The 25,090-nt window shown below is 36.1% G+C and overlaps 1 protein-coding gene across 2 annotated transcripts in view; it reads right to left on the reverse strand.

The window, feature by feature from the left end:
- The window catches only part of ERCC8 (ERCC excision repair 8, CSA ubiquitin ligase complex subunit), a 61,200-nt gene that overhangs the window by 15,297 nt on the left and 20,813 nt on the right, over positions 1 to 25,090 (reverse strand). For both annotated transcript variants that reach the window (XM_079918518.1, XM_079918517.1), the window contains 6 exons: positions 22,884 to 23,007; positions 11,927 to 12,008; positions 10,409 to 10,477; positions 9,152 to 9,218; positions 5,829 to 5,929; positions 4,167 to 4,291 (listed from right to left, as the gene is read on the reverse strand). In XM_079918518.1, coding sequence (XP_079774644.1) covers positions 4,167 to 4,291; positions 5,829 to 5,929; positions 9,152 to 9,218; positions 10,409 to 10,477; positions 11,927 to 12,008; positions 22,884 to 22,943 — 504 coding nt within the window. In that variant the 5' untranslated portion in view covers positions 22,944 to 23,007. The remainder of the gene's footprint in view (positions 1 to 4,166; positions 4,292 to 5,828; positions 5,930 to 9,151; positions 9,219 to 10,408; positions 10,478 to 11,926; positions 12,009 to 22,883; positions 23,008 to 25,090) is intronic.

Raw genomic sequence — 25,090 nt, forward strand, 5'->3', positions numbered from 1 at the left:
ATTTTGTTGCTGTGCCAAAAGCTGTCTCTCTGTGAATTTTCCCTGTAGGTAGAGTTTTCTGTACTCTAAGGGAATGGTTTCCAGAGTGCAGTTGGCACCTCAAAGAGTCTGTAAGATGATCCATTAAGGTATGAGGGGAAAATGTGAGAATTTCTATTTCATTTTTAACTAAAAAATAAGAAATTAAGCTTTAATAAAATATATGGACTCACAACAGTACGTGTATATAATTTATAAATAATTATACATATATTGGAAGCATGTACTTATACATTTTTCTTAAATTATAAGGGTACTACCAATAAGGCAACACCATACAACAAAAAGTTATCATTTATGATATGCCTATTATTTAGCAGGTACAGTACTACTCTTAACATACTTCCATTTTGCCCTTACAATTACTGTTTAGGTACCTAATAATCCTGATTTACAAGATGGAGACACTGAAACTCTGACCATAGTCCTTCATGATCTCACCTTAAATAAATTGCCTACTACCCAAATTACTAAATGGCAGGGCTGAAATTTGCTTACTATTCTGTCTGACAGCACTTTAAGTGTTTGAATACAGTGTGCTTCCCCTGAGAGTTACTTTTTCTGGGATCAATGTCCCAATTCCTTTAAGTGTTCTTTGTAGGTGAGTTTCTGGGCCACTTTAGTATTTTTGCATGAATGACTTTTCCTTTGATCAAGTCCTTTTTAAAATGTATTATCCATTCTAAACACACTATTCAAAATATGGGCTTACTAGCAAAAATCCATAGAGTATGAGTATCACCACCTTCAAGATGGAGAGAAAAATGGAATAAAATCACATTAACAATTTATGTATGTACTCAATACCATTTATTTCTATCACATTCACCTTTGATGCACATGTAACCTACTTTTCCAAAATGACCCTGTCACTTCTCCACTCAAAAGCCTTGAGTGGCTTTCTATCTCACGCATAGAAAAAGCCGAAGCCCTTACCAAGGGCTACAAGCCTGTAAGCTCTGGTATCCTGTTCCTTCTGTTGTTTATCTCCTATTACTCTCCCCTTTGCTTACTCTAGTCTAACACAAGAGCCACATACATGCTCCTTGGGTATCCCAAGCATGCTCCTGCCACAGGGTCTTTGTACTTTCTTTCTTCCTCTTCCTGGAATGCTCTCCCTCCCAGATGTTGGATGGCTCACTCCTTCATTTCCTTAAGGCCAAATGTCATCTTCTGAGTCAGACCTAGCCTGACTGCCCTAGGTAAAACATCAACTCCAGCTTCTTAATATTTTCTATGCTCCCTTCCTTGCTTTGCTTTTCTTTACAGTACTTACTGCACCGAATATATATTTTACCCATTCGTCCATCCATCCATTCATTGATTGATGGATGTCTTTCTTTCTCTCCCTGGAACGTAAGCTCCACAAGGATAGAACTTTTCTGTTTTGTCTATTCCTGTATAATACTGCCTGGAAAATAGGAAGTACTCAATAAATTCTTATTAAACAAATGAATAAAATGAGAAAAAGGAAGGTGTGACCTGATTAGGGACATGGTACAATATAATGAGTGAGAGATTCTAAATTAAAATTTGCAATGTCTGAGTTTTTAGCCTGAGACACGATGGAGAAGCATTTCATAAAGAATAAGAGGGATTAGCAAACCCTAAAGTAATCTGGCACAAACAATCCTGACCTTAAAGTTAGTTTTTAATAATAAAAGTGATACCTAGAATATCTAAGAGAGAATTAGCTAGAAAGGATGATTAAAGAAAGGAATATGATTAATATTAATATGAACCTTAAGGTAGTTAATAAATGCTTTAAGGGGTCTGGGTATAATCAGCATTATGGCAAGAGTAGAATCTAGAGTCAAACTCTGTTGCTTTCTAGCTATGTAAATTCAGGCAAGTTACCTAATTTTATGCCTTATTTTCCTCATGTGTGTTATAAGAGTAACACCCTTCAGAGTGTTGATGTGGTGATTAAACAACACCATGTATACTCTGGCACATATATTAAATGTTAATTTTTATTAGCATAGTAACTGGCACATAAGCTCTCAATAAATATTAACTATTAGTATTATTGCCAAATTATAAACTTTTGGTAGCTTATTCTGAAAGTGACTAAACCAGAGGTCCATCTGGTAAGGACTATAACATAAATTTTTAAAAAGACTAAAAATTAATTACCACATAAGAATCTAGCACTTGTATGGAGAGGGTGTGGAGAAAAGGGACCCCTTCCACACTGTTGGTGGAAATGTAAATTGGTGCAGCCACTATGGAAAACAGTATGGAGGTTCCTTAAAAAACTGAAAATAGAGTTACCATATGATCCAGCAATCCCACTCCTGGGCATATAATGGGAAAAGATGAAAACTCTTATTAGAAAAGATACATGCAGGCTTCCCTGGTGGCACAGTGGTTAAGAATCCGCCTGCTAATGCAGGGGACATGGGTTTGAGCTCTGGCCAGGAAGATCCTACATGCTGTGGAGCAACTAAGCCTGTGCGCCGCATCTATGGAGCCTGCGCTCTAGAGCCCGTGAGCCACAACTACTGAGCCTGCATGCTGCAACTACTGAAGCCTGTGTGCCTAGAGTCCATGCTCCACAACAAGAGAAGCCACTGCAATATGAAGCCCACACACCGCAACGAAGAGTAGCCCCGGCTCGCCGCAACTAGAGAAAGACCACGCAGCAATGAAGGGCCAACGCAGCCAAAGATAAAATAAATAAAAATTTAAAAAAAATAAAAAAGAATTAAAAAAAGAAAGAAACATGCAACCCAATGTTCATGGTGGCACTATTTACAATAGCCAAGACACAGAAGCAACCTAAATGTCCATCGACAGATGAATGGATAAAGAAGATGTAGTGTATATATATATATATATATATATATATATATATATATATACACAATGGAATATTACTCAGCCATAAAAAAGAATGAAATAATGCCATTTGCAGCAACATGGATGGACCTAGAGATTATCATACTAAGTGAAGTGAGTCAGAGAAAGACAAATATTATATGATATCATTTATAGGCAGAATCTAAAAATGAGTACAAATGAACTTATTTACAAAACAGAAACAGACTCACAGACATAGAAAACAAACCCATGGTTACCTAAGGGGAAGGTGAGCGGATAAATTAGTTGTATGGTATTAACAGATACACATTACCATATATAAAATATATAAACAACAAGGATTTACTGTATAGCCAGGAAACAATATTCAGTATCTTGTAATAACCTATAAAGGAAGAGAATTGAAAAAAAAAGATATACACATATACATATGTATAACTGAATCACTTTGCTGTACACCTGAAAGTAACACAATACTGTAAATCAACTATACTTCAATTAAAAAAAAAAGAATCTAGCACTTTTAGAACACATCTATTCCAATTACCATATGTTTTCATACTATAACATTCATTTTGGATTTTTATTTATTTATTTATTTATGGATGGCTGCGTTTGGTCTTCATTGCTGCGTGTGGGCTTTCTTAGTTGCACTGAGTGGGGGCTACTCTTCATTGTGGTGCGCGGGCTTCTCACTGCGGTGGCTTCTCTTGTTGCGGAGCATGGGCTCTAGGCACGTGGGCTTCAGTAGTTGCAGCACGCAGGCTCAGTAGTTGTAGCACGCGGGTTCTAGAGCGCAGGCTCAGTAGTTGTGGCGCATGGGCTTAGTTACTCTGCGGCATGTGGGATCTTCCTGGACCAGGGATAGAACCCGTGTCCCCTGCATTGGCAGGTGGATTCTTAACCACTGCGCCACCAGGGAAATCCCTCATTTTGGATTTTGTTTAAAAGTCAGATATAGTATAAAATTTGACTAACTTTATAGCTTTAATTTATATCAGTTGTTCTCAATCTTTTATTCTTCTACAATATACTTGAGAGAGATGGCACGCTCCCATTATACACAGTGGCTCAACAGAGCAATGACTCTACACTAAGTGGGGAGAATGTGGTGGGGTGAGGTGGGGCGGGTTGTCCTGAGTTGAGAATTACTAGTTCACATAATGGAAAAATATTATATAAAGAAAGCTGTGATTCAGAGGCAAGAAACAAAGTCAAATCTACAGAAAAACACCAAGTGTTAAGTCACAGATTCATTTCTTTAATGTAGATCCAAAACATTCAAGGTACTTAAAATGTCTTACTAGTGTGTTTTCTCCATTGGAACTATTCCAGAGCCTCATTCGATTATCTGTACCAACAGTGAGGAGGTGAAGCCCATCACTTGTAAAACATAAGCCATTAACTTTCCCATTATGAGCAGTGTTTGCTGCAATGAAAAACACAATTCAGTTTATCTGTTCTTATAAATTCAACACACACTTAATGCTTGATGATATAGTTATTTAAACATATTAAAGGAAAACTATCTGAATTATCTAAATATAAGTTGATTATATTTAAAACTAATCATCCCTTTGGATTACTTGAACATAAGCTATATAAATTAGAACCATAAAAGCAGAGGAAAATAGGAAAAGCAAAGGGAGAAAATCCTGCCAAATATAATTTTTCTTCAGAGAGTAAGCTGTGCTATCAAACTCAATTAACTGCATAAACTTACCACTAAAATTTTAAATTGAAAATTAAACTTCTTATATATTATTTCCATTTGCAATCTAAAAATCATTCCATGGACTATTAAAAATCAATAATACTAAAAAAAAGAAAAAAAATCAATAATACTAGTATTTGCCACTTAAAGAAGTGTTATAGTCTCAATCAAAATTTATATTACTTTTAAAATGAACAGGTTTGAGAAAGTGTAATTCTCAATAACCTGATTAATTTAATTTAAAAGATTATTAAAACAATCATAGGTTTTATATAGTTCAACCTAATGTACTTCTGGTCCCAATTTAATTCTGAATCAGAATTTTAACCTACACAGAAATTAAATTCCATTATAAAAATGCAATCGAGGTACTTTGTCACCTGGATTGCAGTGGACTCAAATTAAACACAACTTGCAAATTTTGTGACAAAATGGACACAAAATATTACCATTTCTTTAATTTACTGCAACTTCCTAAATTGCACTGAATTTGTATTAGTTGGCCTCATGTGAGGAAAAAAATAAAATGACAAGTTAATCCAGAAAAGTTTCTACATTCAAAAATTCAGGGGCAGAAGAAATGCCATACTTACTTGTATCTTTTAGTTTCTTTATTTTATTTTTTTTTTAAAGGCCACGCCACACAGCATGCAGGATCTAGTTCCCTGACCAGGGATCAAACCTGGGCCCCCTGCATTGTGAGCACAGACTCTTACCCACTGGACCATCAGGGAAGTCCCCTTACTTGTATCTTAAAGAAAGACAACCATAACTTATATATACTACCAAATGTAAAATAGACAGCTAGTGGGAAGCAGCCGCATAGCACACAGGGAGATCAGCTCGGTGCTTTGTGACCACCTAGAGGGGTGGAGTAGGGAGGGTGAGAGGGAGACGCAAGAGGGAGGAGATATGGGGATGTATGTATAGCTGACTCACTTTGCTATAAAGAAGAAACTAACACACCATTGTAAAGCAATTATACTCCAATAAAGATGTTAAAAATTAAAAAAAATTTTTTAAAAGAAAAAAAAAGCTCACTGGAATCCTTAGTAAAAAAAAAAAGAAAAAAAAAGACAACCATAATTTAGTTGATGTAAATTTAGAAACTGATTTGTTGTGAATGCCTTTTTAAAAAAAACATAAAATCTACAATTTGTCAACATACATTTATTATTTGGTTTCAATTCAAAAATTTCAATATAAAAATACTATCAATGCCATATTTCTATATTAATGTGTGTTTCATTACCTGATTCAACTGCTTGTGACTTTTCCCCATTATGCTGATCAAGAGTAATCAAACATCCTGATGCTCTCCTCACATCCCATAATTTTGCTTTACTGTCAGCACTGAGAAGACATAAATGTTACATTAACGTGTGTAGCTAGGACAATAACTGTACTCCTCACCCACCTTTCCAGTATTATGGCATACAGAGGTCTCAGTATATTAGCACAAATGTATTTGTACATTTGGATGGTTGTACTTTTGCCTTTCCAGCAAATATTCAATAGTCAATAGTAGCACAAAGAAGTGAAAAAATAGAAAAAAAAAAAAGTAAATCACAAGGATGGAATTCTGCTGTTTCTTGTTGTTTTTAATGACATGAGCATCTTCCTCTCCAAAGACTAGACAGGCTTAGAGCTTTGTTCCTTGGCAAATGTGTTACTATATCTGTTCTACTGTTTGTTATTCAAATGTTGCCTAGATAATCAAGCAGTGAACTAATTTCACTTTGCTTAAGAATCCATTTGGTAGGAATATGGTTTTTCTTTTTTTATGAAAAAAATTAAGAATAAGGTGAATCATAAGGACAAAATATTTTTATTTGGTTTCCTGTACTCAAATCAATCTTTGCCAGATATACAAGAAATAAATTTAATGTCTCCTTGAAATTCGACACTTATTTTCATTTTATTTCAAGTGAAACGAAAAAAGGTAAAACCATGATCATATATCAATTTCAGCTTCTAAACTACTACTAAAGAAAATATAAATCAGTTCAACTGATGCTATCATATCCTCACAAAGCCCTCAATCATATTCTAACCTGTTGGGTTTATCCAGGTCATTTTAATTAGAAAGAGTATTACGCTGCATTTTATAAGCTTATTTCTCGTTTATAAACCTTTAAAAAAATATCTATACAGGGTTTATCTCTTCCCATAACTTTGGTTATTTTCACAGATCACCATCAAACGTAGCCAATTAGAATAGTCGGCAAAAAGTTAGCATTTTCCATTCTCAATTTGGTTTTCTTTCTTTCCAGCTGGGGAATAGGTCTGCAATGGGAGGAGTCTGAGGACTTAAGTCTCTTCTGAAACAGATTAGATATGCACATAACTAACTCCTAACATTGATTACTAGGTCCATTGTAGTACTGATTCAAATTCCTGGGGTACTCTGAGAATTGAAAGCCTCAGTTTCCCTCCTGATTTGAGGAAAACCAAATTAGAAACAAACAATGTAAATCCAGTCTAGCATGGACCCACAAGTAGTGCCTAGCTCCTCACCTTCACACCTCTTTGGGCAGCCTTCTTATGGCTACATTCTAGACTTTGTTCTACTTCAGAAATCATAAATTTCAATGTCACATTCTGCAAACTACTAACAGAAGCTTCTCTGAGGAATAGACTGTGACAGAGAGGAAGGGCTGGCTGCTATACAAATATTGAGACATCTCTTTATAAGACTAATAAAAGTAGTTTTTGTAATAATTCTTCTGCAAAAAGTTTTATTAAAATGTCTATATCAAAATTTGATTACTACTTCCTGTCCCTTCAGTTTTTAAATTTTCTTATCAACACTCATGCTTGTATCTCATTAGGTCCTTGATCCTTCCTATAAGCCTTTTGGTGATTTTATTTCCTTCCTTATACCTGTGACTTGAACGATTTTTAGACAATTGTTAAGTCTGTGTCATTCAATGTTTTGATTTCTGTGGCTTAGTACAGCTGTGGGCTACACCTTCGATAGAGCACAAAATACTGACCAGCAATCCTATGTGCCCTTAATCAGCTCCTTCTTCCATTCATTAAAACTGTTATTCCAAATCTTTAACTACCTTCCCTGAAAATTGCATCCTATTCCAGTATTTTCAATAGATGACATCAAGTTCTACTCACTAAAAAACAACAGAGGCCACTGGGTTCACATTTCTTGAGCTTCTCTGTCAAAGTCACAAATTTAATTGTATTCATGCCTTTTTCCTCCTTCCATTTAGTCTCATGATACCCTTCATGTGTCAAATCAGTGTCCCCTTCTATTGGGACCCTTGATATTACCCTCTCTTGTCTAGTCAAGGTCCTGATGTACCAATTATTCCCTCCATTTCTTCCTTTTTAAAAAATAATTAATTAATTTGTTTATTTATTTATTTATGACTGCGTAGGGTCCTTTCTGCTGCACGTGGGCTTTCTCTAGATGCGGTGAGCAGGGTCTACTCTTCATTATGGTGCATGGGCTTCTCATTGTGGTGGCTTCTCTTGCTGTGGAGCACAGGCTCTAGGCACACAGGCTTCAGTAGTTGCAGCACGCAGACTCAGCAGTTGCAGCACGTGGGCCCTAGCGTGCGCGGGTTTCAGTAGTTGTGGCGTGCGGGCTTCAGGAATTGTGGCTCATGGGCTCTAGAGTGCAGGCTCGGTAGCTGTGGAGCATGGGCTTAGTTGCTCTGCAGCATGTGGGATCTTCCCAGACCAGGGCTCAAATCTGTGTCCCCTGCATTGGCAGGCAGATTCTTAACCATTGCGCCACTGGGGAAGTCACCCCTTCATTTCTTATCTTCAATAATTTCTCTCCAGCGATACTTTTCCGTCAGCATTTAAATATGTAAGACTCTTCCTTTCAGCAAACAAAAGCCCCAACCCCCCTGATCATCAAGAGTTAAGTGCTTTTAACACAACACTGTAAAACAACTATACCCCAATTAAAAAAAAAAAAAAAAGAAAAGAAAAAGAGTTACGTGCTCTTGTTCTTTTTCCCCATATTATACCTACCAGAGACATATCTCTATTAAAGCATTTTTCAGGATGTTCTGAAATCACTGATTTTTCTGACTATACCCCCTCATTAGACTATTACCTTCTTGAAAGGACTACGCCTGTGTTACCTCTGTGTCCCTAGCACAATGCTTGGCACATGACAGGAGTCATTAAATGTTAGTAAACTGAATCAATGAGTGGATGAATGTGCTGAATCAGATTCAAAATAATTTTGGGTTAAAGAAAATGAATTAAAATGCTACTATTCTTAAATTGACAGTGTTACACTTTTGTAAGCAAAAATGACACAACACAGTTGTTTCATGGGTAGCACTAGTAGATTTGCATTGCTACATAGATTCTGTTGTTTTCTCTGTTGTACAAAGTGAGCACCTTCAAGATAGATAGTCAGGATTAAGATTATGATGCAAAGGAAGATTTCTTTTGGTGATATGAATTAAAATCTGTAACTCAATTATCTTATTTTCTAGGACCTACTTAGCAACTAAATATGCGTCTAACATAAAAACAGTCTTTCCAAAATGCTTATCATTAATTATTAACTTCAAAACCAAATAATTTGCATTTTACCTTGCAGTTGCCAAGATATACTCATAACGCGGTGACCAGGAAACTGCCAATATTTCTTGTCTGTGACCTGCAAAACAACTGTATAAAATGACTTGCAAAATATTTGAAAAAAATCAAAAGATACAGTGCAATTAATTTTGTTGGATTATGAAGAAAGCATAGACTAAATCTTAAAAATAAATTGATACAATCATGATTTTTTTCACATTTATAATAATCTATATTTAAATATTAATGTGAAGTCTGTGGGGCATTTCTCACAATGCTATTTTATTATAAAAGGTCTGGGTTTGCTTTGGAAAAAACATTCAGAGCAAGTGAGTCTGTCTTTTCAAATACAGGTGTTAGCCTAGCAAGTCTACCCATTAATAAGTGATCTAGCTCAAGCTTACTTACTTATCTCTACAACAAAATCCCTGCAACAAACCACCATACAAGATAAACATTCTAAAGAATAAAAATGTTCTCTAAGTTTTCAGAAAGTTATAACAGAAAAAAATTATTTTAAATCATGATTGTAAAAGGTATTTATATAAAAATTTTTATCTAGAAAGCACAAGTGATAAGTTCATAGGATAAGTGATTTCAGCATTTTAATTCACTTCTACCTAACTAAACTATTCAAATCATATATTTTCATCCACCTAGCTTATATTCATAGAAATTCATGATAATGTAAAACAAATGTTATCCATCTCACCAAGTTTTCCTGATATATTTATTATGTGTTTCTCAGAGATGAATAAAAATAGTATATCTGAATTACATCCTATTTTTTCACTGTTTAGAATTAGATGATCTAATACTAATAAAAAAGTAGCAAAAATAATTTAAGCTAGTAAAACTTTACCGAAGTATTATTTCAATACCTTTTTCTAAAATATTTTTATTGAGAAAAGAAGCACCTAACTATTAAGAATGTTTACTCAGCCAGAACAATATTAAAAAAATGCTCATGGAGACAAATGTACTGATGTAAGTTTCATAAGTAGTTCATTTTTTTCAATGTAGAAATAACACACGGTTTTTGAGTTAGACTTTCTATATTCTTTGAGCTTCCCCTTGGCTACTGTACATAAAAATGTCTCCTCAATAGTTTAGTTTTATAACAATAATGCACAAAAGGATCTTTAATTCCCTGCTGACTTCTAACAACTAGCACAAAATACATCAGTCATGTCACTTATAAAGAATACATTGTTAATAATGTTTCATTTTGTTGAATGGTTTACTCAAAGTAGTTGTTGTTTCAAATACCCTGTAGAATGTGGGAACAGGATCCAGACTTTAAGTCACAAAGTTGTACTTTGGGCCCTCTAGTACCAACTGTAAAAACAAAACAAAAAAAATAGTTTAAGATAATTTTACTATAAATCATCACCAAAAGGAAACAAGAAACTACCCTATGAGTCATGACATACTCACTGTATCCATGCAGAAATATAAAAATGTATGCTAATAATATACTTTAAATAGTTATTAATGTTTATAACTAGAAAAATTCATTTTATTTTAATAGCTTAGCTTTTCCATGGTAATGATATACTTCTAATCACTAGTAACAGATTCACAGAAACTCTGGACACAGACTGAGTGGACCCCAAAGACAAGTTAGTGCCCAAACTCTTTAAAGATGAAGCAGCTGACTGATGTCTGGAGATGAAGAGATTCATGAAGTGCCACAGAAATAATATCACAGGGATCTGATACCAGATACCAGAAAGACATTTTTTCTTCTTCACACATGAAAATTTTTGTTGCAGGTGCTTTCATAAAAATGGATGTTTAATTTGAATCACACATTCTAGAGAAAAGGAAATCATTTCCTTGTTTTACTGTGTCAAAATGAAAAAGCTGCCAAATTTTGTTCACGTAAAATCTTTGAAACTTTGGTGATTTAAAAGTAACTCTTTCATGTACCACCAATGTTCATTGCAGCTCTATTTACAATAGTCAGGATATGGAAGCAACCTAAGTGTCCATCGACAGATGAATGGATAAAGAAGATGTGGCACATATATACAATGGAATATCACTCAGCCATAAAAAGAAACAAAATTGAGTTATTTGTAGTGAGGCGGATGGACGTAGAGTCTGTCATACAGAGTGAAGTAAGTCAGAAAGAGAGAAACAAATACCGTATGTTAACAAATATATATGTAATCTAAAAAAAAGAAAAAAAAAGGTTCTGAAGAACGTAAGGGGAGGACAGGAATAAAGACACAGATGTAGAGAATGGACTTGAGGACATGGGGATGGGAAGGGTAAGCTGGGACGAAGTGAGAGAGTGGCATGGACTTATATACACTACCAAATGTAAAACAGATAGCTAGTGGGAAGCAGCTGCATAGCACAGGGAGATCAGCTCCGTGCTTTGTGACCACCTAGACAGGTGGGATAGGGAGGGTGGGAGGGAGACGCAAGAGGGAGGGGATATTGGGATATATGTATAGCTGATTCACTTTGTTATAAAGCAGAAACTAACACACCATTGTAAAGCAATTATACTCCAATAAAGATGTTAAAAATAAAAAAAAAAAGTAACTCTTAAGGGAACAGAAATGTGCTTTCTTAATCTTTGAATCCGAGCCACTTTGAAACCTAGCACAGTGCCCAACTTGTACAATATCCGTTAAACTGAATACAAAGAGTAATACACACTTTTTTTTTAAAGAATTGTGATCTTCATCAGGGTTAAAATGTTTATATCAAAACTAACTAGATATTAAAAGGGAGAAAGTTTTCAATATGTTAAAAAACAACATGTGTACAAACCTGCTACCAAACAGTGCTTGGTGGCAACTGGAGACATATGATGACTATAAACTGTTTCTTCAAAATTAAATACATCTGCAATCTGATAATCAAAAGACATTTAAAATAAGTGTAAGTTCTAATTACAATCACAAAAGCAACAAATTTTCTATTTACTTATTTTCACAGTTAGCAATTTTTTAATTGGCTGTTAGCAATTTATTTATTTTTCTTTAATAAATCTCAGAGATCAAGACAAGACAACCACTTGGTTCACCATCTTCCCTTCCGCTCCATTCTGAGGGACTTCAGCATCTACACAGATGATCTAGCCAGTACTCTGCCTCTCAGTGCCATACAACCTCAGCTACCACACCCAGGACATTCTCATCACCTAGAACTCCTTTTCCTTTGAAATCACCTATTTCAGTTATATATGACCAAATTTTATATCATTCCAGGTCCCCCCACCAAGCTACCTACAAGACACCCCAATAAAGCCCAGAAGTCCTATCAGTTCCTTTCTTCACTTCTTTTCCTTCTTCAGCTTGGATTCCAAGTTTCAATGCTTCAACTGCCAATATCTTTTATGTTATCATTGCATTTGTCAAGACCTCAACCTGACTCCAAATGTCTGCCTTCCATGTACCTATATCCAGGTTTAACTACACCAGAGGTCAGCAAACTTCTGTAAAGGGTCAGATTGCAGGCTTTGAGAACCAACTACTCATTTCTGTCACTGTAGTGTCAAAGTGGCCATAGACAATAAATGAGCATGTCTGTGTTACAGTAACACTTTTTTTTTTTTTTTTTTTTACAAAAAGAGTCCATGAGAAGCCTTGGCCCAGAGCCTAGACTTGGCCTATGGGCCGCAGTTAGTTGACCTCTGCCCTATCCAGGTGAAGAAAATCTTATAATAGAGAAGACTAGTATCACTATAAAAGATCATTCATCTCAACTGGGCTTTAGTACTGACTGCCGGTCCTACAATTTCAATAGCGTTGTCCACAATATTTGCAGCTATTTCAAACCTTCGCCACTCTCCACAAAAATCGCCCCTTCATCACTACAGGTGATCTGATCTTTCATTCCAAAGAGAAAATAGGAGCCATTCAATGAGAATTTCCTTATTGTCTTAACAACAAACTTATAAACACATTTGCTTCCGCTTATCTTTTTTCCTTCTTCATTCCTGTTATCATGAAAAAAATGATCCTTCCTCTTATTTAATTTCCCCACCTGTGTTCAGATCACTTTCAGCACTGTCAGAAATCTCACCCTATACATTATTGCCTCTATTTCCCGAGTATGTATAACTGCTCTCTCCCTACTGGCTCGTTCCCAACAGCACTAAAACATGTTCAAGTCTCTTTCATTGTAACAGCACTCCCCTCCCCAAGACAAAAAAACAAAATCCTTTTCACCCAAATTCCTCCTAATTAATCTTCTTCCTCCCCCTTTAAATCCAAATTTTGGCTGTCTCTAATTTCTTTTCTTTTTTTTTTTTTTTTACGGTACACGGGCCTCTCACTGTTGTGGCTTCTCCCGTTGCAGAGCACAGGCTCCGGATACACAGGCTCAGTGGCCATGGCTCACGGGCCCAGCCGCTCCGCGGCATGTGGGATCTTCCCAGACCGGGGCACGAACCCGTGTCCCCTGCCTCGGCAGGCGGACTCTCAACCACTGCGCCACCAGGGAAGCCCTCTAATTTCTTATCTCTTATGTATTTCTCAACTCACTGCAAACTTATTTTTTATCTCCACTACTCCCACTCTCACCACCCTGCCAATACCACTGATAACCTTCTATCACCAAATGTAGTCTTTATCTTACCTAATCTGTCAGTAGCATTCAACACAGCTGACTATTCTACCTTCGTTAAGACAATCTCTTCCACTGGCTTCCATTATATCACATACTCCTGATTTCCCTCTTATTCTCTCTGGCTAGGCCTTTTCATTGTCTTCTGCAGGCTTTGTTGTTCCTTCTCCTGTCCTTATAATCTTCCTCAAGGTTTAGACTCCTCTCTTCAACTGCCAGCTATATCCTAGTGACTCACAAGTCTATATTTTCAGTTTAGACCACACTCCCAAATTCCACCTAGGTATAGCTCAATTCCTGGATTATCTCCACTTGGCTCTACACCTAAAAGTTAAATAGAGAAGACTCTAGAGAAGACATTCCTCTAAGCCACAACATATGCTCAAGCTATTAAAACATGCTCATGGAAAACTGAGATGAAGGTATGAAAAGTACCTAATATATATATTAATAGGAAAAACTAATGATGGGAGTAGAGGATGGAGAAAAGGATAGTATCTTGCCTTCCTTATTTTTCTTTATACATAGCAGAGGCACAATTGTTTCTTACTGAATGCTTTCAAATTTATTATTAAAAATAAAATACTGTCAGGCTTCCCTGGTGGCACAGTGGTTGAGAGTCTGCCTGCCGATGCAGGGGACACGAGTTCGTGCCCCGGTCCGGGAGGATCCCACATGCCGTGGAGCAGCTGGGCCCGTGAGCCATGGTCGCTGAGCCTGAGCGTCCGGAGCCTGTGCTCCACAACAGGAGAGGCCACAACAGTGAGAGGCCCGCGTACCGCAAAAAATAAATAAATAAATAAATAAATAAAATAAAATACTGTCATACCTTTATTTCAAACAGAATTATGAACTCATAGAATACTGTTTTAAGTTAGCAAAACATTTATGTTTTAAAGAAAATTTAAATCCAAGATGTCAGAGTTTTAATAGAAGTCAATGTTAAGGAAAGAAAATGTAAATGTATGGCTTATTAATTTTTAATTAATTAAATTAAAAAATTTTAATTAAAAGCCATACTTTTAAATGAAGTGTAACATACAGAAAAGTACACAAAAATCATAAGTGTACAGCTCAATTAATTTTCACAAAGTGAATTTTCACAAAGTAATGACCACCTTTATTGAAAAACAGAACATTATAAACATTACAAATACCCCAGAAGGCTCCTTAGAACCCCCCCTTACAAATCTCACCAAGAAAGATAACCATCATACAGGCCTCTATCATCATTAGTTTTGTCTATTTTTGAACCTCCTATAAGGGGAATTATTTATTAGGCACTCTAGTTTCTGGTTATTTTATCTAATATTATATAAGATTCACACACTTTGTTAATACAGAAGTGTTCCCTTGTCATTGTAGGAGAGTACTCCGATGTAAAATTTGCCAGATTTCATTTGGCTGCTAATGGACATTTGAGTTGTTTCCAGTTCTTGGTTATCATCAACAGTGCTGCTATGAACATTCTTACAAATATCCTTTAGTACACATATGCATGCATTTATATACCCAAAAGTGTAACTGCTGGGTCAGAGGATATGCACATATTTGGCTTCAGTCAATACCAAATATCTGTACCAATTTGTGATCTCATCAGCAACATATGTAATGTGTGATGATGTTATCATCAACCTCTTTTAAGTTTGGCCATTCTGGAGGGTACAGAGAGGTTGATGATGTTATCATCAACCTCTTTTTTTTTTTTTTGCGGTACGCTGGCCTCTCACTGTTGCGGCCTCTCCCGTAGCGGAGCACAGGCTCCGGACGCGCAGGCTCAGTGGCCATGGCTCACAGGCCCAGCCGCTCCGTGGCATGTGGGATCTTCCCGGACTGGGACACGAACCTGCGTCCCTTGCATCGGCAGGCGGACTCTCAACCACTGCGCCACCAGGGAAGCCCTCATCAACCTCTTTTAAGTTTGGCCATTCTGGAGGGTACAGAGAGGTATCTCATTATGTATTTAAATAACACATCCAGGTGCACAATTAATAAAGTTGAACACTTTTATTTATTGGCTATTTGGATATCCTCTTTCTTGAAGTGCCTATTCAAGTGTTTTGCCTATTTTTCTATAGGACTGTTTTAATTTTTGTTGACTATATAATCTGTACATCAGTCCTTTTTCAAACAGATGCATATGTCAGATATATCATCCCATTCCATGGCTTACCTTTACACTTTTGTAATAGTGTTTTTTGATGACTAGAGATTCCTAATTCTAATGTAGCTCAATTTATCTATCTCTGCCTTTTTGGTTTGTAGTTTTTGTGTCTTTAACTGTCATAAGTCACAAACACATTTTCTTTTTTCATCTTTAAGCTGTATCATTTTATCTTTCACATTTATACTTGTAATCCACCTGAAATTGACTTTTGTGTCTGGTGTGAGGTAAGGGTCAAAACTAGTTTTTAAATATGGATACCTAGTTCATCCAGGACCATTTATGGAAAAGGTTATCTTTTCCCCAATTCACTGCAGTGTTATTTTTATCATAAACCACATCATTATACAGCTATGGGTGTGTTTCATGATTCTCTATCCTGTTCCCCTGTGTGTGTTTGTTTTCACTTGTACCAATATCACACTGCCTTGATTAGTGTAATTAATTTATGGTAAAGTCTTGGTTACAGGTAGTGAAGTCCTCAAGCTTCATTATTCTTCAAGAGCACCTTGTCCCTCTGCATTTCCATATGTATTATACATTAGAATTACCTAGTCAATTTCCACAAAAGAATTCTGCAAAGGTTTTGATCAGAAATGCATTGATTCTATAGATCATACTGGGTAAAATCATTATCTTTATAATATTAAGCCTTCTAATTCTTTTCTTTCTTCTTTTTAGAATTGAGGTATAGTTGATATACAATAACAAAGTGATTCACAGTTTTTAAAGGCTACATTCCATTTATGGTTATTATAAAATATTTGTCATATTTCCTGTGTTGTAATATATATTCTTGTACCTTTCTTATTTTATACATAGTAGTTCGTACCTCTTAATCCCCTATGCCTATCTTGCCCCTCCCTCTTTCCCTCTCCTCGCTGTGGTAACCATTAGTTTGTTCTCTATAACTGTGAGTCTGTTTCTTTTTTGTTATATTCACTAGCTTGTTGTACTTTTTAGATTCCACATATAAGTGATATCATACAGTGTTTGTCTTTCTCTGTATGACATTTCACTTAGTATAATACCCTCCATGTCCATGCATTTGATGCAAATGGCAAAATTTCATTCTTTTTTATGACTGAGTAGTATTCCATTGTATACACCGCATCTCCGTTATCCATTCATCTGTTGATGGGCAGTTGGGTTGCTTCCATATCTTGGCAATTATAAATAATGCTGCTATGAACATTGGGATACAAGTATCATTCTGAATTAGTGCTTTTGTTTTTTTCAGATACATACCCATGAGTGGAACTGCTGGGTCATATGGTAGTTCTATTTCCAGTTTTTTGAGAAACCTCCATAATGTTTTCCTTAGTAGCTGCACCAATTTACATTCCCACCAACAGCACCCAAGGGTTCTCTTTTCTCCACATCCTCACCAACATTTGTTATTTGTGGTCTTTTTGATGATAACCATTCTGACAGGTGTGAGGTGATATCTCATTGTGGTTTTAATTTGCATTTCTCTGATGATTAATGAAGTTGAGCATCTTTTCATGTGCCTGTTGGCCAGCTGTATGTCTTCTTTGGAAAAATGTCTATTCAGGTCTTCTAACCATCTTTTAATTAGGCTTGTTTTTTTGATGTTCAGGTGTATGAATTGTCTATATATGTGAATATTAACCCCTTATCAGTTATATCATTTGCAAACATTTTCTCCCATTCTGTAGTTTGCCTTTTTGTTTTGTTTATGGCTTTCTTTGCTGTGCAAAAGCTTTAAGTTTAATTAAGTCCCATTTGTTTATATTTGCTCTTATTGCTTGGCTTTAGGAGACAGATGCAAAAACAAATTGGTATGATTTATATCGAGAATGCGCTGAATGTTCTGCTTTCTTTTAGTTTAATGGTTTCCAGCCTTACGTTAAGGTCTTTGATCCATTTTGAGTTTATTTTTGTATATGGTGTTAGAGAATGTTTTAATTTCATTCCTTTACATGTGGCTGTCCAGTTTTCCCAGCACCAGTTATTGAAGAGACTCTCCTTTCTTTTCCTTTATTTGGCCATGCCACAGGGCTTGTGTGATCCTAGTTCCCCGAGCAGGAATTGAACCTGGGCCCTCGGCAGTGAGAGTGCAGAGTCCTAATCACTGGATCACTAGGGAATTGCCAAGACTGTCTTTCCTGCATTGTATACTCTTGCCCCCTTTGTCGTAGATTAATTGACCATAAGTGCATGGGTTTATTTCTGGGCTCTCCATTCTGTTTCACTGATCTATGTACCTGTTTTTATGCCAGTACCATACTGTTTTGATTACTGTAGCTTTGTAGTATAGTCTGAAGTCAGCAAGCGTGATTCGTCTAGTTCTGTTCTTTCTGAAGATTGTTTTGGCTATTCAGGGTCTTTCACGTTTCCATACAAATTTTAAAATTATTTGTTCTAGTTCTGTGAAAAATGTCCTCGGTATTTTGACAGGGATTGCAATGAATCTGTAGATTGCTTTTGGTTGTATGTCCATTTTAACAATGTTAATTCTTCCAATCCATATACACGGTATATATATCCATCTGTGTGTTCTCCAATTTCTTTCATCAGTGTCTTATAGTTTTCTGAGTACAGTTCTTTAACTTAAGTAGGTTTATTCCCAGGTATTATAATTTTTGATGCGTTTATAAATGGAATTGTTCCTTAATTACTCTTTCTGAAAATTCATTGTTAGTGTACAGAAATGCAACAGGTTTCTGTATATTAATTTTGCTTCTGGCAACTTTACTGGAATTCATTGATGAGCTCTAGTAGTTTTCTGGTGGTGTCTTTAGGATTTTCTAATGTATAGTATCATGTCATCTGCAAACAGTGACAGTTTTACTTCTTCTTTTCCAATTTGGATTCCTTCTATTTCTTTTTCTTCTCTGATTGCCATGCCTAGGACTTCCAAAACTATGTTGAATAAAAGTGGTGAGAGTGTGAATGTGACATATCCCACCATTTATTTAGGTCTTAATTTCTCTCAATAATATTCTATGGTTTTCTGTGTAGTGTTGAGTGGTCCTGTACACTTTTCAATTTCTTACTAGGTATATGATGACTTGTGCTGCAATTATAAACTATAATACTCTTGAAATTTCATTTTATAATTCTTTGTGCCTGGAATTCAGATACAACTGACCTTATATTCAGCAATTTTGCTGAATTTTCTTATAGTATAATTTGGCTAAAGTTTCCTTTGGATTTTCCATGTTTGTAATCATGTAATCTGTAAATGCCAGTTTAAGGAATTTCCTGTTTATTCCTACTATGTTAGGAATTAAAAAAAAAAATCACGAATGGGTATTGACTTATATTAAGAAGTATTAAATATTTTCCTCAATAAAATGGGTATAGAGAGAATGTACCTCAACATAATAAAGGCCATATATGACAAGCTCATAGCTAACATCATACTCAACAGTTAAAAGCTGAAAGCTTTTCCTCTAAGATCAGGATGAAGAGAAGGATGCCCATCTTTGCCACTTTTATTCAACACAGTGCTGGAAGTCCTAGCCAGAGCAATTAAGCAAGAAAAAGAAATAACAGGCATCCAAACTGGAATGGAAAAAGTAAACCTGTCTCTATCTGCCCATGAAATGATATTATACATAGAAAACCTTAAAGACTTCACCAAAAAACTTTTAGAATAAACAAATTCAGTAAAGCTGCAGGATTCAAACTGTTAAAAAAAATCAGTTGCATTTCTATACACTAATGATGAACTATCAGAAGGAGAAATTAAGAAAACAATCTCATTTATAACCGCAGCATAAAGAATAAAATATCTAGAAATAAATTTAACTAGGGAGGTAAAAGGTGTACACTGAAAACTATAAGAAACTGATGAAAGAAGCTGAAGACACAAATAAATGAAAAGATATTCCATACCAGTGGACTGAAAGAACTAACAATGTTAATATGTCCACAGCACCCAAAACAATCTATAAATTCAGTGCAATTTCTACCAAATTCTCAATGGCATTTTTCTAGAAATAGGAAATAATAATCTGAAAATTTGTATGGAACCACAAAAGACCCCGAATTGCTAAAACAATCTTGAGAAAGAAGAACAAAGCTGGAGGCATCACACTTTCTGATTTCAGACTATACAGCAGTCCCCTTCTTATCTGTATTTCACTTTCCTCGGTTTCAGTTATCTGAGGTCAACTGTGGTCTGAAAATATGAAATGGAAAATTACAGATGTAAATAATTCATAAGTTTTAAATAATACACTGTTCTGAGGAGCATGATGAAAGTTTGCTTGTCCCACCTGTATGTGAATCATCCCTTTGTTCTGTGTATCCATATCATATATGCTACCCACACATGAGTATAGGAAAAAATATAGTATATACAGGGTTGGTATATACTATAACCACGGTAATTTGATAGTATCCGTGGTTTCAGGCACTCAGTGGGGGTCTTGGAATGTATCCCACATGGATAAGGGGGGACCACTGCATTACAAAGCTATAGTAATCAAAACATTATGGTACTGGCATAAAAACAGACACACAGATCAATGGACCAGAAAAGACAGTCCAGAAATAAAGCCAGGCATGTATGGTCAATTAATTTACGACAAAGGAACTAAGAATATACAATGGGGAAAGGATAGTCTCTTCAATAATGATGCTGGGAAAACTGAACAACCATACGCAAAAGAATGAAACTGGACCACTATCTTACACCATGCACGTAAATTAACTCAGAATGGACTAAAAACTTGAATGTAAGACCTGAAATCATAAAACTCCTAGAAGAAAACATTGACAGTGGTCTTGGTGAAGACTGTTTGGATTTGATACCAAAATCAAAGGCAACAAAAGCAAAATTAAACAAATGGAACTACAGCAAATTAAAAACCTGCTGCACAGCAAAGGAAACCATAAACAATATGAAAAAGCAACCTAAAGAGTGGGAGAAAATATTTGAAAATCATGATCAAGGGTTAATATCCAAAATATATAAAGAACTCATACAACTCAGTAGCAAAAAACCCAAACAATCCAAATAAAAAATGGGCAGAGGACATGAATAGACATTTTTCCAAAAATATAAGAATGGCCAAAATGAATATGAAAAGGTGTTCAATATCACTAATCATCAGGAAAATGCAAATCAAAACCACAATGAGATATCACCTCACATCTGTTAAAATGTCTATTATCAAAAAGAGATAAGTGTTGGTGAGGATATGGAGAAAAGGAAACCCTTGTGACTGGTAGTGGGAATGTAAATTGGTGCAGCCATCATGAAAGACAATACGGGGTTCCTCAAAGAATTTAAAATAGAACCATATGATACAGCAATGCCACTTCTGTGTATATATCTGAAGGAAATAAAATCACTGTCTCTCTCAAAGAGATAGCTGCACCCTCATGTTTTTTGCAGCATTATTTATAATAGCCAAGTCATGGAAACAACCTAAGTGTTCATCAACGCATAAAGGGATAAAGAAGATAACACACAGACACATACACACACACAGGAATATTATTCAGCCATGAGAAAGAATGAAATCCTGTCATTTGTGACCATGGACAAACCTTGAGGGCATTATATTAAGTGAAGTCAGGCAGACAAGGACAAATACTGTATAATATCACTTACATATGGAATCTTAAAAAGCCAAACTGATAGAAACAGTGAATAAAGTGATTACTGGGGCTGGGGGGTGGGAGAAATAGAAAGATGTTGGTTAAAGAGTATAAACTTCCAGTTATAGATGAATAAGAGACGGGAGAAGTTTCATAGGGAAGGGGACCTGAGGCAGGGAACATAACACATAACATGTGTTCAGAAGGCAAAAGAGATCAATTTAGTGGCAGTACATCATTTAGGTTGAAAAGAGGTAGAAGCTAAGGTTGAGAAAGTGGGAAGTGAGGTTATGGAGAACTTAGAATGCCAGGCTGAATTTAGATAATGGAGTCACTAGAGGTTTCGTGTTGAGACAGGATGAAACTGCTTGATTCTGATTAATTCTGGGGTAAACTTGCTGTGGAAATGTGGAAGAAAAATAATGCAGAGAAACCAGTTAGGAGTTTTTAGGAGTAGTCTAGATGTACAGTGATGGTGAGGGAAATAGGAAAGGGAAATCTGAGAGTTTGAAGGAAGAATTGCTAAGATTTGAGGACTAAATGGATGTGAGGAGCCATCATGTTCACTTTAGTTTGGAACATGTTAAGTTTGAGAAGATGACATTACATTTAAGTAAGAGAGGTTCTGGGCTTCCCTGGTGGCGCAGTGGTTGAGAGTCTGCCTGCCGATGCGGGGGATATGGGTTCGTGCCCCGGTCCGGGAAGATCCCACATGCCGCGGAGTGGCTGGGCCCGTGAGCCATGGCCGCTGAGCCTGCGCGTCCGAGCCTGTGCTCCGCAACGGGAGAGGCTGCAGCAGTGAGAGGCCCACATACCGCAAAAAAAAAAAAAAAAAAAAAAAAAAAAAGAGAGGTTCTGAAGACAGGTGGAGACATATGGGACTAGAGCTCAGGGAAAAAATTAGCATGAGAAAGAAATATAAATTTGATCAAATATAAAAACTATTATCTACTGTCTACCTTTACTAAGCTATAATGTTAATAACTTTCTTTTCCTTTAAGTCTTTTGGCCAATAGGAGATAAATCCAATTTTCTTCCCTACACCACTAGACCATAGTAGTTTTTGAATAATAAAGCAAATAATAATAATAGCTAATGGTTTTTGAGCACTTACTATATGCTAGGCACTGTTCCAGGTACTTTACATATATTGACCTATTTAATCCTCACAACCATTCTATAAGGTACAATCATTACCCCCTTTACAGATAAATACAGAGAGGTTCAGACAAATATCACATAGACAGTCAGCAGCAGAACCAAGATATGAACTCAAGCACTCCAGGTCTCCTTAACTGCTATACTAATTTCACATCTACCATATGACATCTTAGCAAATAATCACACTAAAATGGTTTAGGATTAAGTTCTCATTTATCGCACAGAGCAACTTGGAAAAGTTTTTAATGTACTTACTTGTAATGTATTTGTATCCCATACTTTCAGAGTTTTATCAAATGAGCTTGATGTGAACATGCCAGTGTCATGAGGATACCACTGTACAGTCTCCACACTATATTTGTGAACATCAGGATGGCTTCTACAAAACAGTAATCAAAATTTAGAGATAACTGATTTATTTGAGTTTCAAAACTGATACTATATTCACGAGTAGCAGTCTCAGGAACGATGATATGAATGGCCAAACCTAGATCACATGCCATGTCCTAGCTATCTAGAGAAAGAGAATATCTAGGCATCTCTAGTTTTAAGCTTTCACAGTATGATGTGGAGGGCTGCTTCCTACTAAGGCTCATAAAATGAGAGACTTCTGATTTCAATACTATATCCTGGAGGGATCAGCCAGCCACACTGGACCGCTTCATGGAGACAGTGATTTTTCCTTACTGGAAGAGATATCTATTCTGGTTTTGGATTTGCTTTTCCTGGCCATCATTTTCTCAACACCACCATTCTTAGAATTGTTGCCTCACATACTTCCGTGGTGTCCCACACAGTATTGCTTCTGATTAAGAACCCTACTTATACAACAAAAGAATGCAACTGGTAGATGCCCATGAGATTCATTACTCTTATGTAACACATCACCCATAGAATCATGATCTGTTGAAGACTCAGTTATGACATCAGTTACAATATAGCACCTTGTGATGATGATGTGCTATCCTGAAGGATGCAGTATATGCTCTGAACCAGTGATCAACACAGTATGTCCTTTACTGAATCTTAATTGAAAGACACTGGCTGTTTAGGAACACTTAAGAGACAATGGTGGGACATTTGAACACCAACTGTATACTTAATATCAGGAATTATTATAGATGTGAGATAGTGGTAGTGGGGTTATGCTTATAAAACACCTTTTACCTTTTAGAGATACAAATAATTATGAATGAAACAATATCCTTCTGAGATCTGCTTCAAAATAATCCTCAGAGTAGCTCGGTAGGTTGGGGTAAAGATGAAACAAGACTGGTTATGACTGATAGCTGCTGAAGCTGGGTGATGGGTACACAGTTCATTATACTACTCTCTATTTTCATGTATGTTAGAAATTTTCAATAAGATAAAAGTAAACAGAAGACTACTGCAACCCTATGCAGATAGGACCATCATGAGTTCTGATTCCTTAAGGTGAAGGTCTGGATCACAATACAGAATAAAGGTCCTTGACACATGTGGTGCTACCTGAAGACCTCAAGCTGGCCTTGAGACAGCTGCAAAAAAGGACTGTAGTACCTATTCATATTTCCTTACTTTCTATGTCATGTATATACGTATATATTTTAACTAATTTCCTCTTTCTTTCCTCTTTTTCTTACCTCCGTTATTTTATATAGGTTAACTATACAATTGAGCCCACAGGTTGCATAATCCTGATATAAGATCCCGTAAAACCAGTGGAAAAATAGACATTATCCTGAACTGGAGATAGATGTGGTAAATAAACAGACTTAGGGTCATAGCTCTTTGGGGAAGGGGATAATTATATTTTTTTGTCAAATAATGGATACTTGCTTTAGGTCAGGCTGAAACTTTTTTTTTTAAAAGGAAGGGTAGGTATGGGAAGAAAGGTATATACTGATATTGGACAGCCAAATGGGTGGACTGTAGTGGACATGCGCCCTTTTCTTGGCTGAATATCCAAACTTCCTTTTGGGCGGAAATTCCCTTCGTTTTGTTGAAAGGCAGGGCCTTGCCTCTTGTTACATAAAGCAAGGGGCTCCAGATATTCTCTTCCCCTTGCCATTGGCAGTGGGGGCATGAACATGTGTCCTGGGCTTCATCAATCCTGCCTGGGACTCTAAAACTCCAGCTAGTAATGCAAACCAAGGATAGTTAGCAATTATTTATAGCTGTGGAGTTGAGAATCTGTGTTTGTGACATGTAGCAGAACCCAAACTAAATTGTTCCTGTGGTGTGACCTTGACTGTGTTCTCTTGTCCTAGTTTCTCTTGCTTTTCTGCTCATTTTCTACATTTGATTCTTCCACCTTCCTGCCATTATGTGAGATATTAAATTTCTTTCCAATAAATTTCTGCTTAAGATAAACAGAATTGATTTCTATTTGTTCCTAAGGATCTACACAGAGATTTTCCAGTTTTAAATAAAATAAATCTTTAATGTAGTGATCACAAATAAAAGCTCATTTATATTTTAGA

Source organism: Stenella coeruleoalba (assembly GCF_951394435.1).
Source record: "Stenella coeruleoalba genome assembly, chromosome: 3".
Lineage (NCBI taxonomy): Eukaryota > Metazoa > Chordata > Mammalia > Artiodactyla > Delphinidae > Stenella > Stenella coeruleoalba.